The sequence below is a fragment of the Acartia tonsa genome, chromosome 2 (assembly GCF_053477335.1).
Source record: "Acartia tonsa isolate MP-2025a chromosome 2, ASM5347733v1, whole genome shotgun sequence".
Taxonomy (NCBI): Eukaryota; Metazoa; Arthropoda; class Copepoda; order Calanoida; family Acartiidae; genus Acartia; species Acartia tonsa.
Genome location: NC_137261.1, coordinates 3,713,658 through 3,727,988, shown reverse-complemented (window position 1 = coordinate 3,727,988; position 14,331 = coordinate 3,713,658). Strand labels below are relative to the sequence as shown.

Sequence of the window (14,331 nt, the reverse complement as noted above, 5' to 3'; positions counted from 1 at the left end):
TCGTATTGTATTATAGATATAATAGGACTAATTCTAGCGTTTGTCGTGTCTATTGTTTGTCACCTTCAGAAAAAATCTAGTGTTTGTCATATTCTAGCGTTTGTCGCATTCTAGCGTTTGTCGTATCTAGCGTATGTCGTGTCTAGGGTTTGTCTGTCTACTGTTTGTCTGTCTAGCGTTTGTCGCATCTACTGTTTGACGTATCTAGGGTTTGACGTAGTACCAACTAAACATAGATCATAGCACATATCATATTAAAGATTAAACATTACACATATATTATCAACATAAATTATTTATATATATTTGATACCATTGGGCGCTGGCTCTTACTTATTCAAATGTGCTAGCAATAAATCAATGATGCTAGCTGTAAGTAGCCAATAAAGTTGGCGCCGATTTTGAGATCTGCTTTAGGCGCCGGTGCTTAATCAGTGGGGCGCCGGAATATAATACGAGGCGCCGGCTACAGCTTAACAAAGGCGCCGGAATATAATAGGAGGCGCCGGAATTGGATACGAGGCGCCGGTTACGGCTTAACAAGGGCGCCGGACAATAATAGGAGGCGCCGGCAACAGTTTAAGGGCGCCGGAATATAATAAGAGGCGCCGGCAACAGTTTAAGGCGCCGGAATAGGATACGAGGCGCCGGCTACGGCTTAACAAGAGCGCCGGAATATAATCGGAGGCGCCGGCAACAGTTTAAAGGCGCCGGAATAGGATACGAGGCGCCGGCTACGGCTTAACAAGGGCGCCGGAATATAATCGGAGGCGCCGGCAACAGTTTAAAGGCGCCGGAATAGGATACGAGGCGCCGATTCTAAACTAACTAGGCGCCAGATCAAGCCCAGGTGGGGCGCCGAATTTTGGTGGCGCCGATATTTGAGTACATATTATATAATAGAGATAAATCAGACTAATATTACATTTTTAAAATTTAATATATTGATGCAGTTTTTGCTCTGTGGGAGTGATTCAATTCAAGCTTGAAACTGAAATTATAAAGACTATCAATATATTTGTTTTAATATTCTGTACTCTATCAAAAGGGTTATGACTAATATCTTACAACTAAACTCTAGTATTATTCTATTGGAGTTTCAAATCAGATCATAGTCAACTATTATTTCACAAGTTCTGTGATTAAACTGAGGAGCAACATACTCTACTTTTACTCTATTGGTGTGTACAAATGGCTCTAGCCTGGATTTCGGGCAAAGTTAGGTGACTTTCCTATTTAACTTTACTAGTATGACACCTTAATATACTTATTTTAACCTTCTATCCAGTACATTATGTACATACCTTTAACTGCCACAAAAAAGCCACTAGAGAATTAGGTATTTATGCCAGGAAGGATCCAACAAAACCATTAGTGAACAATCTTCCTGGTTGTGCTCAAACCGTGATAATCCTCTGAAAATGTGCTAATTGGTGGTATCGACAGAAAAGTATATAATCTTCCCGACAGGGATGTGCTCCTGCTTCAGCGAGTATATTGCAACTGACGTTGTTTTGGTGTGTTTCAGTGTCCGAATTTTCTGCTTTGTAATTTTTTAATTATATGATTACTAATATTTCTGAAGTATTTTTAATTTTATAATAGATTTTTTAAATATTTTGTTATATAAATTTTAGCAGCGTACATTTACAGATGATTGACCATGGACTCTTGGTGGGTCCTGAAACACTCCCCGGGCAGAAAATGGGCAATTATCTGCGAATATTGCTTAATCTAAAATCTGGCAGCACTTTTTTTGCAATTTTGCACAAACGTCTAAAATTAGCTCTTGTGTCAGGGTAGAAATCATCAGTATATTGGGTGCCAAATCGTGTGTACTTTCTCTTGAACCAATCTTTGAGGATGTGAGGATTGTAGACCAGAAAATCTGATAGTACTTTCCATGCTTTTGCCCGGTTGATGTCTATTGTCTCCAATATTTGATTCAGGTGATTGCTGCTGGTGCACAAGTTGTGTAGCGTCTCTTGTTCACTGGAACGTTCAGACTCTGTTTGGTGGTCTGGCTCCTCAATAGAGTCTTGATTAGGATTTCCTGCTTCATCACCCAGTTGTGTTTCTGAGTTCTCCTTCTTCTTATCATTTATCTCATAGATAGAAAACCATGTTTTCCTGTGGAACAAAAATTCAATTAGCCTTGGATCCATTGGTCTGTTATCCATCCATCCAAGCCTTGTGATAATTGGTCTCTGCCATGGCCATATTTGTTCAAGACGGTGAAACAACTGTGATTTTTGCATTTCACAATACTCACCCCATGATTTTGTCAACACTGATCCTCTTACATATGTTGGTTGAACACATCTGTATTTGTGGAATGGGGCTGTTTCTGGGTAATTTTCACTGTCAAAGTTAATGTAAGCCATTGCTTCACTTACTATTGAAATTAACCTTTCCAGTATAAAGCCTTCAGCAGGTTGACGAAACGCATCCCTTACTCTATCTTTTTCAGGTAGTATGCGCTCAATATGGATGATGAAAAAGGATTCGAATAGTGATATAATCGCCCTGCAATACGCTACAATGTAGCAACGCTTCCAGTCATTTAATCCAATGAATGGATTCAAGAATAAACTCCGGTCATCTTGCGATTTTATGTTGATGATTGTTCCGCCAACAATCAGCCTATACATAAATTCAATGTTGGTGTCTAATGTCCAGCTACCAAGATATACCCATAAAGCAAGGACATCAATATAACCAGGAAACTTGATTTTATGTCCCCCTTCGCATTGTCTGAACGCTGAAATGACAGTTTCGATATCAACAATTGGATCAAATGTAAGCAGGATGGCTTCTCCTGTCTTGGGGTCAAATAATTCGAGTAATCTGTTCAATTCGGCCGGGCAATAGCAATACTCCATTGCTGAATCTGTTTCATAATCTCTAATAGGAAATATTATTTCCAGTACAAAATACAAAGTATCTGTAATAATGAGTTTTGTCGGTAATGTCTTTGTTGTATTGTTAGGGTGTGCATCAGATCTTCCAAACAACTCCATGGCACAAAAAGGTATATGATCGTGGCGGTTTTCAATGAACGTGAATAAATCCATCAACTGGCGTCTAATGTTTTTTATTGTTTGATTTGGACATTGACCTAATTTGATTGTGAATGTAGTCTGTTGATCAAGTTTTCTAGTGTAATCCAATGCGGGATTTCGATACATTATTATCCTTTGACTTAAGTTTTCTCTTTCTGAGAACCATCCCATGTGACCCATAGATTCAATTGAGCGCAGCGTAATGTCAAGATAGGGCTCAGGAAAATTTATATCAGTCTCCTTGTATATATCCTGATACAATACAATGTGCTGGGGTATTGTATTATAGAACGTGGTAAAACAGGATTCTTTGGATGGTTCATAACAATCTCCTATGCAATGGTGGGTGATCAAATCCTTTGTTCTTATACTGTGGTCCATTGGGTGAGTTAGTAAAGTTGACAATTGTTGGAGTAGCCTTTCTCTCTCCATCCTAAAATAAGTATATTTGTAATACAGAAATTTTTCTAATTTGATATTAATTCTATCTAATACAACCTATACCTATGAATAAAAAACAATAGATTCATCTATAACAATTTATTTTCTAATTGTGGTTAAATACATCACATTAGCTTTGTTAATCAATTGTTGGTCAACTGTATTAAAATCCAAATCTTCGAGGTTCATAATAATTACTATGTCTCTAACATTTCTGGTAGTACTTCGGTGAACAACTTCATTTGAGTTTCTGTACTTTATTCTCACTCTGTTCAATCTTCCATCAACACAGGTTTCTGTTATCATGCCATATTTGAATCTTTCATTTCTCTTCCGTTCTGCTTCTATGGCTAGAAAAAGAACTATCTCTCCTACTCTTGGTGGGTTTGAGGTTGATACACGTTTCCCAGGTACATATTTGTGTATGTTCTTCTCCAGGTGATCATACATAATGTTTGTAATTTCACTTATTGCCTTCAGTCTATCTCCTAAATGTTCAAAAACAACTGGAGTTTCCATTGATCGTGAATTACATCGTCCAAGGATAAAGTGATTTGGACATATGAATGCCATGCTATCAGCTGTTACCCCATCTTCACATCTTGCGATTGGTAGATTGTTAAGTGAGTTTGCAATAGTTACAGCTGTTGATTCCCATTCAAGAAATGATAAACGTTGTTTAGAATTTCCTGATTTCTCCAACATTTCTCGTATCAATTTACACCGTGCTTCAACTTTACCCCTTTCTGCATGTGCATGAGGTGTGCTGTATTCTATTAAGATTCTTTCTTTGATCCAAAACTGCGTTTCTAAATCTTTGATAGTGAATTCTATATCCTCGAGACTCAGGAATGAGGATTGGCTATCACAGTAAATTATCTTTGGGTAGCCATGTCTACCGTAGTGTCGTATCATTGTAGTTACAATTGATTCTGTGGTAAGGCTTTCTAAACATGCTATACTTACTGCGTTGGTTAATATACACACCATTGTTAATAAATAGCATTTCATTGTCGTTCTCTTTTTTACACAATCATACCCTTTAAAAGGTCCAACTATATCCATTTGAATACTGTAAAAAGGTGGTGCTCGCACTAGACACATCTTTGCTTGGTTTCCAGTGTTTCCCAGATATCGCTTCTTTAACAATATACGACACCTCACACAGGTTGAACGAATTCGTTTGATCAAAGGTCTAACCTTTTCTATGTGCAGTATTCTAAGCATATAGTTTACTTCCTGCTCGACTCCACAATGGTTTAATACATTCCAATGCAGATGAATGGCTAGGGATACTACTATTTCATTTGTTACCAGTGCTACTGGTGCAATGAAGCTTATATTTTCAAAAAATGGTAGTTTAGAACGGTCATCTATATCATCGTAAGATAATCTTCCTCCAGATTTCAATATCCCACTTTGATCATCTAGATACGTTTCAAGTTTAGCTCTGGTACTGTTGAGTTTTACTTCTTTTGTCATTTCCTTGCAAATATGTACCCAAGCGCTCCACATTTCATAAGATGTTGGGCCACGTTCTGGTTTGTTAGATTTAGTGCATAATACCTCAAATGAGTTAATGTACGATCTGTCAATTTTAGGTATTGTAGTCTCACATAAATGGCAATTTATGTGTTTGCCTTTCTCATGTAATCTTTTCTTTATCCGTTGGATAAAACGACATACATTAGCTATGATGAGAAATGCAGTTCCAAACCCATGGTATCCAAAGTTGACCATGTACTGGTTTGGTTTGGACGTATTCTTAGTAGTAAAAACAGGGTAAATCTCCTTCTGGTTTTCTTGAGTCAGTGTCTCACACTGAGTATCTGGGGGCGGTGCCTCACACTGAGTTTCTGGGGGCGGTGTCTCACACCGAGTATCTGGGGGCAGTGTCTCACACTGAGTATCTGGGGGTGGTGCCTTACACCAAGTATCTGGGGGCGGTGCCTCACACCGAGTATCTGGGGGCAGTGCCTCACACCGAGTATCTGGGGGCGGTGCCTCACACCGAGTATCTGGGCGCGGTGCCTCACACCGAGTATTTGGGGGCGGTGCCTCACACCGAGTATCTGGGGGCGGTGCCTCACACCGAGTGTCTGGGGGCGGTGTCTCACACCGAGTATTTGGGGGCGGTGCCTCACACCGAGTATCTGGAACCGGTGCCTCACACCGAGTATTTGGGGGCGGTGCCTCACACCGAGTATCTGGGAGCGGTGCCTCACACCGAGTATCTGGGGGCGGTGTCTCACACCGAGTATTTGGGGGCGGTGCCTCACACCAAGTATCTGGGGGCGGTGCCTCACACCGAGTATTTGGGGGCGGTGCCTCACACCGAGTATCTGGGGGCGGTGCCTCACACCGAGTATTTGGGGGCGGTGCCTCACACCGAGTATCTGGGAGCAGTGTCTCACACCGAGTATCTGGGGGCGGTGCCTCACACCGAGTATTTGGGGGCGGTGCCTCACACCGAGTATCTGGGAGCAGTGTCTCACACCGAGTATCTGGGGGCGGTGCCTCACACCGAGTATCTGGGGGCGGTGCCTCACACCGAGTATTTGGGGGCGGTGCCTCACACCAAGTATCTGGGGGCGGTGCCTCGCACCGAGTATCTGGGGGCAGTGTCTCACACCGAGTATCTAAAGTATTTAACATTCTTGAATCAGTATTTGCTTGTATAATTTTCTCCGATTGGTAAGAATAAGCCTCTAATTCCACAGTTTCTCTTTGTTTTGCGGACATATCATGGCATATTTCATTGTAATTTCTGATTGGCATATCTTCTTTCCTCAATGCCATCCATGGGTATCCATTCTGCCATTGGCTTTTGGCATCAATATCTTGTATGTCAATATGTCCTCTTGTGCAGAAATCTGCTGGGTTTCTCTCAGTGCTGATGTGAAAGATCTTGGTTGGGTCTATGAGGCGTCGAATAGCTCTGACTCTGTTAAAAACATAGGGTTTGAGTTTCAAATCAAGGTTTAGTAACCAACAGCAGACAATTTCACTGTCTGTTACAAACATGTAGTCTGTGATCTTTTCACCTAAGGCTTTCGAAATGCTGTGGAATGTATGGGCACCAAGAACCACAGCAGATAATTCGTTCCTGGGGATATTTTCATGGGTTGATTTAGATTTGCCAGTCAGTAATCTACAGGAAAACGACCCATCTGGTTGTTCTGTTCTACAGTACACTCCAACACCTGCCATTGATTTTGCTGCATCACAGCATACAATTATGTTTAGTTTGCTTGGATGTTCTGCATTTGGGGATACTACAGATCTTGGTATTGTTAGCTCAGTAGCTGCTCTAATCAATTTTAAGTTTTCAATCCATTCATTGCGAAAACATTTTGGAATTTCTTTGTCATAATCTAATCCTTGTAGTCCACGAAGTCCCAATTTAAGTCTGACTTTTAGTGGTTCTAGTACTCCTAAAACATCAAATACCTCCAGGGCTTTTCCAAGGAGATTCCGACGTGTTAGTTTTTGTCCATCTAGCATATTAATTAACTCTTCATCGTTTCTCACTGGTGATTCTAGAGGTTTTTTGGCACCTCTCTTTCTGGTGTTGAAGTTGATTTCTTCCAATCCCAGACCAAGTTCGTCAATGTGTTGATACCATCGATATCCACTGTACATAGTGGTTATTCCATCATTTGAGGCTTCTTTGGATGGGTGTTCACCTCCAACATTGATAGTTTTCAATGTGAATCCTCCTTTTGGTAAAATCTGCTTAAATTCTTCAATGTAACTATTTAGTTCTTCTACTGTATCACCACCCATGTTGCTGTCATCCATGTAAGACTGGTACCAAATGATTTCATATGCTTTGGGGAATTTTTCTTTGTAAAATTCTGCTATTCTTCTTAGTGCGCTAGTGGCAAGGTTCCCAGCACACTTCAAGCCATAGAATAATGAAATCATAACATAGGTAGTAACTGGGTCATTTGGATCTAGATTCTCTGCAAACAGGTATAAGCAATATAAATAGTGTGAAGGGTCTATTTTGATGCTATTATACATCTTCTTCAGATCTGCTGTGGCGACATATTTATATGCTCTCCACTTTAATGTAATTTGGTAAAGGGAATTCAGGCAATTTTCCCCTTTTGGAAGTGTGTCATTCATACCTGTAGCAGTAGCATCCACCACCATCCTGGTGGGGGTACTAGTGCTACCAGGTTTAAAGACACTTCTCCATATGAAATAGTGCTGTACTGGGGCATTGTTTATGCTTTCTTGGATATCCATTGGTAAGTCTTTGAGCTTGATTGCAAATCCCTGATCTAATATTTCACTGTGGAATTTTATAACACTCTTTCGGTCAGCTTCAGGTTTTTTCATTTGTGCTTGGAGGGTCCGTAGGGCCATATTGTAATTGTTTGATGCTTTCCAACGCTCTGATAAATATTCCACTGGGTTTCTTATAAAGGGGAGTACACAAGATGTGGTGTTATTATTAAGATCAATCTTAATAGCTCGTTCTATTTCTACTTGTTCAGCCTTTTCACGAATGCTCTGGGATCTTGTTTGACTAGATTCTTTACAACGTGGGCAGTCTAGGCAGTGATCGCAACGATAATCAATCACTACTCCTGCATCTTCATTAGCATCCAAATCATGCTCTAACTTTATCTTAGGTTTGTTTATCTTGTTTAATGTAAAAGGTGTCACGTCTGATTCAGGTGTACACGTACATTCTAGTTCACACCTTTGTTGTGTGAGTAAGTCGTTATCCCATGATTCTGTGTATTTATCATAGATAGTTGTAAAAAGTATGTTCATCGTTAATGCTTTTCTTCCTGATGCTAAATCTTGATCTTTGAAGCTTTGATGGGGTCCTGCAAAGATAATAAATGAGTTGTTTATGTCAGGGATTTTGGATCTCCATACTTGTATACCTGATTTCAACACTGTTTCTAATGTTGGTAATAAAAACGAGTGCTTGATGCCCAGTATAATTCCGACATCTGTTCCACCAATAGTGGATGGGAATCTTTCATTTGCATAGGGGCTTGACGATTGGGACAATTTGTATTCATTTGATACAGTGTCTAACTCATAATGGTTTATCTCTGCTGTTATCTTTGTAATTCCCACAAGATTTATTTCATGGTATCCTCCAGACGAATCTGGGCCTATTACTGTGCGAAAAATACCACCTCCTGTTGGGATAACTTGTCCTGATGCAACTTGAATATATTGGGGGTTGGGATCTACCTCTTCTAATCCAAGTTTTTTCGCTAGGTCAACTTTGATCACTGGGTTTGTTGCCCCAGTATCATACATCAGCAAGACCTTCTCATTGTTAAGTCTTATGTGTTGCATAGGGTATAGTGGGTTGCTGTTATCAATCTCTACGTTTGTCTTGTGGTGTACATCACTCCTTTGCATGACTGTACCTTCTTTTAGATTGAAAGCTTTCTGTTTAGTTAGGTCTGTACTCTGTCTGTTTTTGACTTTTGGTTTGAATGTTAAAACATTGAATGTGTGAAGTTTGACATCTATTGTTTCTTCAAATGCTGGTAAGAATTTTACCAAGTCACTTAATATGTGCTTTTTGTCACAAGTATGTTCTGAGCAAAGCAAGACATTACGATCAATGTTGTTTACGGAGCACGGGTTACAAATTATTCCCTGTGGAAGTTCACTTTTGTAAGCACATTTTGTTTTATCTTTTATAAAACATCGTCTAAGCAGGCATAATGAACATCTGTTCTTTGCCTTTGCTTTTTCTAATCTTTGTTCTGGTGATGCTTGTAAGAATAATGGACATTGTCCACTTCTACATTCCCGCACACTTTTGATATTTTTGTCATGCATAAAGCAGCATGCATGATGCCATTTTTCCTCTTCTACCCACCCTCGTTTGGGTGGTTTTTCACCATTCGCTTTTTTCGGGTGTTCATTCTTTGGGGTATGTGTTTGCGCCACATTCACTGATTTTATAGATTCCTTTTTTGTGTGTAATATTGTTTCTGAACTTTCAGACATGTAGCCAAGTTCGAGGGTTTGGATCTGAGACGATAAAAAGGATACTAGTAAGTTGAATGTTTCTTTTCCTGGGAAATCCATCCCACTATTTCTTAGTTGAGATTGTGTTACGTAATACGCATTGAATTGGGATTTATAGTATTCAGGTAGTTGCTTTACAGTTTCAAATACTGCGTTGTAATTGTATACCTCTCTATTCCCATCTTCCGATAAGTCGCCTAGTGATTTCAACTGGTTAACTATCTCCAGTACTTTGCGTAGGTAAGTTACTTTTACTTTAAGCTGTGACTTGTAACCAGGCTGTTGGAGGTTTCGTAGTGTGTTTCTCTTTTCACGTAATATCTTTGATATATTACCATACTTCCTACATAGGTATGTTTTCATTTCAGCGAATGAATGTCTTAGGTGTGATATGTCTATCCGTACATCGTCTGTAACGTAATTGTAAAAGAGATAATCACATAGTTTGCTCTCCTTAATTCCATGACAGACTGTGTGAAAGGTGGAAAAGAAGTCATAGATATGGACGGTAGAATCATATCCTGAAAATGGGGAAAGTTTTAAAGGAATAGTTGATTTGTTTTCGGATACAATGTGATATCCTTGTGTTCGGATTAGTCTGTCTAGTTTTCTTATTCTCTCTGTAGCTGCATCTATTGCTTCAAACGATGCAGTCCTTATAAATTCTGATTCTGTATCACTACACTGTAGACCCTTCAGCGCATTTATAATCGTGTTTTTCAGCTTATCTAACCTTGGTGTATCACGGGCATCCAAGGATTTTAAGGTAGCTTCATCCATTGTTATATTAATGTCTTCATTGACGATGTCGTTTATCATTAATATCGCATCACTGACTGCCTTAAGTGAAGGGTTTCTTCCAGTATATGTTAGATTGTGCCAGGAGTTCCTTGTTCCTGTCCTACTTTGAGGGAAATCTTCATTGAACAATACAGGTCTGCTGGTTTCTCTTGAATACATATTAGGGTGGGATGAAACGGGTGGGTGTATTCTCTGAAATGTGGTTTCCTGGCTTGGTACTTGGGTACTGTTCTGTTGTACATTATGTGGTAGCTTTTGGTGGGTCTGTTCAGGGTAGTGATTTGAGTGATTATACCTTGTCGGTTTATCTATTTCACTATTTGCATTGATATGCTCTGTCCTTAGGGGAGGTTGTGTTGCAAATACGTTTGTGGTTTTGACAGTTGTGTTTGGTATATTACTTTGATAATATCCAAACAATTGGTTGTGAGCTGATGCAGTCTGTTCTAGGGGGTTTAATTCTTGTGAATCGCTGAATATCTCAGAGTTTTCTATGGTTGGGCTTGGTTTTCTTAGAAGGATGGCCAAAAATCTTTCTTTTTGAGCTTTTTTTAGTGCCAATTGCTTTTGTAAAGTTCTTAACGTTACATCTATACTAAGACGCAACGTTTCAAAAGAATTCTTAATCTTTCCTATATCAGGGTTTCTTGTATCATTTTGTACTATACAATCAACAAATTTGGATAGTGTTTTAAGCATACTTTGGCATATCGTGATCTGGTCATCCTTACTCATGTTACTTAAGGATGATAATGTTTCTGACATCTGTGATACTGTTCTGTAACAGACTTTCACAAATTTGTCGTCTTCTATGAATTTCATGAATTCTTCATGGGAATAATCCATAATATCCATTGATAATGTAACTAATTCAAATTCGTCACACTCATCATTTACTAGGTATGATGTGGGATTAACTTGGGGCACTGTTTTAACAGTTGACGCAATTGTATCATCATGGTTTTCAGACTGATCTTCGTCAGTGCTGACTATCTCTATTCTCTGTCTAGGTCCTTCCTTAGGTCTAGCTCCATTCCCTTCAGTCTGATCATTTGAACTATTATCCCTGTTCAACTCGCTATTATCATCAATAGTGTCATGGGATGGGGAATTTAATGGAGTATGAGTATTATCATTAGGCATTTGTCTGCCACCAGGGAAGGGAGGGATATTTGGTCCCAGACTACCTAGGGGTTGAATTCTATGTAATAACGGCTCATTATAAACACGTTTGTCTGTTTGTGTGATGTTAGTGCCTTGCACATTCACATTCGAGTCCCTCTTACGATTGGGGCTCAGTGCTACCGCGCCTAAACTGCGATCTATATCGTCTATGCATGCTCCAATGGGGGTGGTTTGCAGGCTACTTAACGACTCTGTGTAGCTATCCTGCCCTGCCCCATCAAGTACATTCTGACTGAGGGATTGGTTAAACCCTCCTAATCCCTCCGTGTCATAAAAAAATCTAGGTTGGAATGGTTCCTCACCCCTAGCTGCACACTGTTGTGCCCTCTGCACATTATAATCCCTTGGGATTACGTTCCTATGTGTTCTATCCATGCGTATTAGCAGTTTAAAGTTTCAATGTTGCGAGTCGCGGCTAATAGATTAACATGCATATAAATAAAACACAATTTATTAACAGCAAATTATGATTAAACTAAACATAGATCATAGCACATATCATATTAAAGATTAAACATTACACATATATTATCAACATAAATTATTTATATATATTTGATACCATTGGGCGCTGGCTCTTACTTATTCAAATGTGCTAGCAATAAATCAATGATGCTAGCTGTAAGTAGCCAATAAAGTTGGCGCCGATTTTGAGATCTGCTTTAGGCGCCGGTGCTTAATCAGTGGGGCGCCGGAATATAATACGAGGCGCCGGCTACAGCTTAACAAAGGCGCCGGAATATAATAGGAGGCGCCGGAATTGGATACGAGGCGCCGGTTACGGCTTAACAAGGGCGCCGGACAATAATAGGAGGCGCCGGCAACAGTTTAAGGGCGCCGGAATATAATAAGAGGCGCCGGCAACAGTTTAAGGCGCCGGAATAGGATACGAGGCGCCGGCTACGGCTTAACAAGAGCGCCGGAATATAATCGGAGGCGCCGGCAACAGTTTAAAGGCGCCGGAATAGGATACGAGGCGCCGGCTACGGCTTAACAAGGGCGCCGGAATATAATCGGAGGCGCCGGCAACAGTTTAAAGGCGCCGGAATAGGATACGAGGCGCCGATTCTAAACTAACTAGGCGCCAGATCAAGCCCAGGTGGGGCGCCGAATTTTGGTGGCGCCGATATTTGAGTACATATTATATAATAGAGATAAATCAGACTAATATTACATTTTTAAAATTTAATATATTGATGCAGTTTTTGCTCTGTGGGAGTGATTCAATTCAAGCTTGAAACTGAAATTATAAAGACTATCAATATATTTGTTTTAATATTCTGTACTCTATCAAAAGGGTTATGACTAATATCTTACAACTAAACTCTAGTATTATTCTATTGGAGTTTCAAATCAGATCATAGTCAACTATTATTTCACAAGTTCTGTGATTAAACTGTGGAGCAACATACTCTACTTTTACTCTATTGGTGTGTACAAATGGCTCTAGCCTGGATTTCGGGCAAAGTTAGGTGACTTTCCTATTTAACTTTACTAGTATGACACCTTAATATACTTATTTTAACCTTCTATCCAGTACATTATGTACATACCTTTAACTGCCACAAAAAAGCCACTAGAGAATTAGGTATTTATGCCAGGAAGGATCCAACAAAACCATTAGTGAACAATCTTCCTGGTTGTGCTCAAACCGTGATAATCCTCTGAAAATGTGCTAATTGGTGGTATCGACAGAAAAGTATATAATCTTCCCGACAGGGATGTGCTCCTGCTTCAGCGAGTATATTGCAACTGACGTTGTTTTGGTGTGTTTCAGTGTCCGAATTTTCTGCTTTGTAATTTTTTAATTATATGATTACTAATATTTCTGAAGTATTTTTAATTTTATAATAGATTTTTTAAATATTTTGTTATATAAATTTTAGCAGCGTACATTTACAGATGATTGACCATGGACTCTTGGTGGGTCCTGAAACAATAGTTATTTATCGCATCGTATCATAGAAATTTTTTCCAATGATTTTAAGATGAAAAAGATTAAAGCTAGTTTTATCAGCCCCGATGGGTTGAATACCTGGGCTATCAAAACTGGTTTAAATTTAATGATTTTATTTTACTTTTCGTGGGAAATTGTCTGTAATACGATGCTATACATGATTTTCAGTATGTCTAAGGATAGGTTATAATCCAGCGGATATTAATCGGTTTCAAAGCCATCCTTGAAATATATTTGTTAGTAACAAGTTGAAAGGTTTCGTGAATATTTTCAGTTGAAAGATAATAGTTATTTCTTGCAACGTATTATAATCAGCGTTCCGCGGATATAAAACGTACAATTATAAGATTGAAACCAGTTTCTTTAGCCCGTGCTTTCGGCCTCTTGAGGCAAAAAATAGTTTTAATCTTATTTATCTTGTACTTTGTATATTCGTAGAAAACTAGATATAATACAACGCTAGACATAGTTTTTTTTCGCAAGGATGAGAACCGGTTCCAATCCACCGGATATTAATCGGTTTCGAATGAATACGAGAAAAAGGGTTATTTTTGCTGGTGAACAAAGAATTGTACACACACGGTATTCAATATCTTCAACATTAACAAAATATTTGATAGAATAGTTATTTCTCGCATCGTATTATAAACGGCTTTCCGCGGATATAGAATGTACAATTATAAGATAAAAAACTAGTTTTTATCTTATGATTGTACATTTCTATATTCGTAGAAAACTGGATATAATACGATGCTAGACATAGTTTTTTCGTATGGATGAGAACCGGTTCCTATCCACCGGATTCGAATGAATACGAGAATAGTTATTTCTCGCATCGTATTATAAACGGCTTTCCGCGGATATAGA

The 14,331-nt window shown here is 39.2% G+C and overlaps 1 protein-coding gene across 6 annotated transcripts; it reads right to left on the bottom strand.

Annotated features, from left to right (window-relative positions):
- Window positions 1–279: 279 nt before the first annotated feature.
- Window positions 280–13,440, bottom strand: LOC145334171 (uncharacterized). 6 transcript variants are annotated; one of them, XR_013884768.1, is made up of 3 exons: window positions 13,061–13,440; window positions 1,305–1,413; window positions 280–991 (listed from the first exon to the last, which is right to left on the bottom strand). XR_013884768.1 is itself a non-coding variant. In XM_080179553.1 (3 exons), exon 3 carries the CDS (start codon window positions 11,880–11,882, stop codon window positions 3,603–3,605), a length of 8,280 nt encoding a protein of 2,759 aa, XP_080035679.1. In that variant the 5' UTR covers window positions 11,883–12,126; window positions 12,646–12,747; window positions 13,061–13,440; the 3' UTR covers window positions 3,504–3,602. The 6 variants fall into 6 exon arrangements, 5 of the variants coding, with proteins under 5 accessions (XP_080035679.1, XP_080035669.1, XP_080035671.1 ...); XM_080179553.1 differs by lacking the exons at window positions 280–991; window positions 1,305–1,413 and adding exons at window positions 3,504–12,126; window positions 12,646–12,747; XM_080179543.1 differs by lacking the exons at window positions 280–991; window positions 1,305–1,413 and adding exons at window positions 3,504–12,102; window positions 12,646–12,747.
- Window positions 13,441–14,331: the final 891 nt, after the last annotated feature.

Coding starts and splice junctions, on each gene's coding strand:
- LOC145334171 (XM_080179534.1), bottom strand. CDS start 11,882: ATGGATAGAACACATAGGAACGTAATCCCAAGGGATTATAATGTGCAG.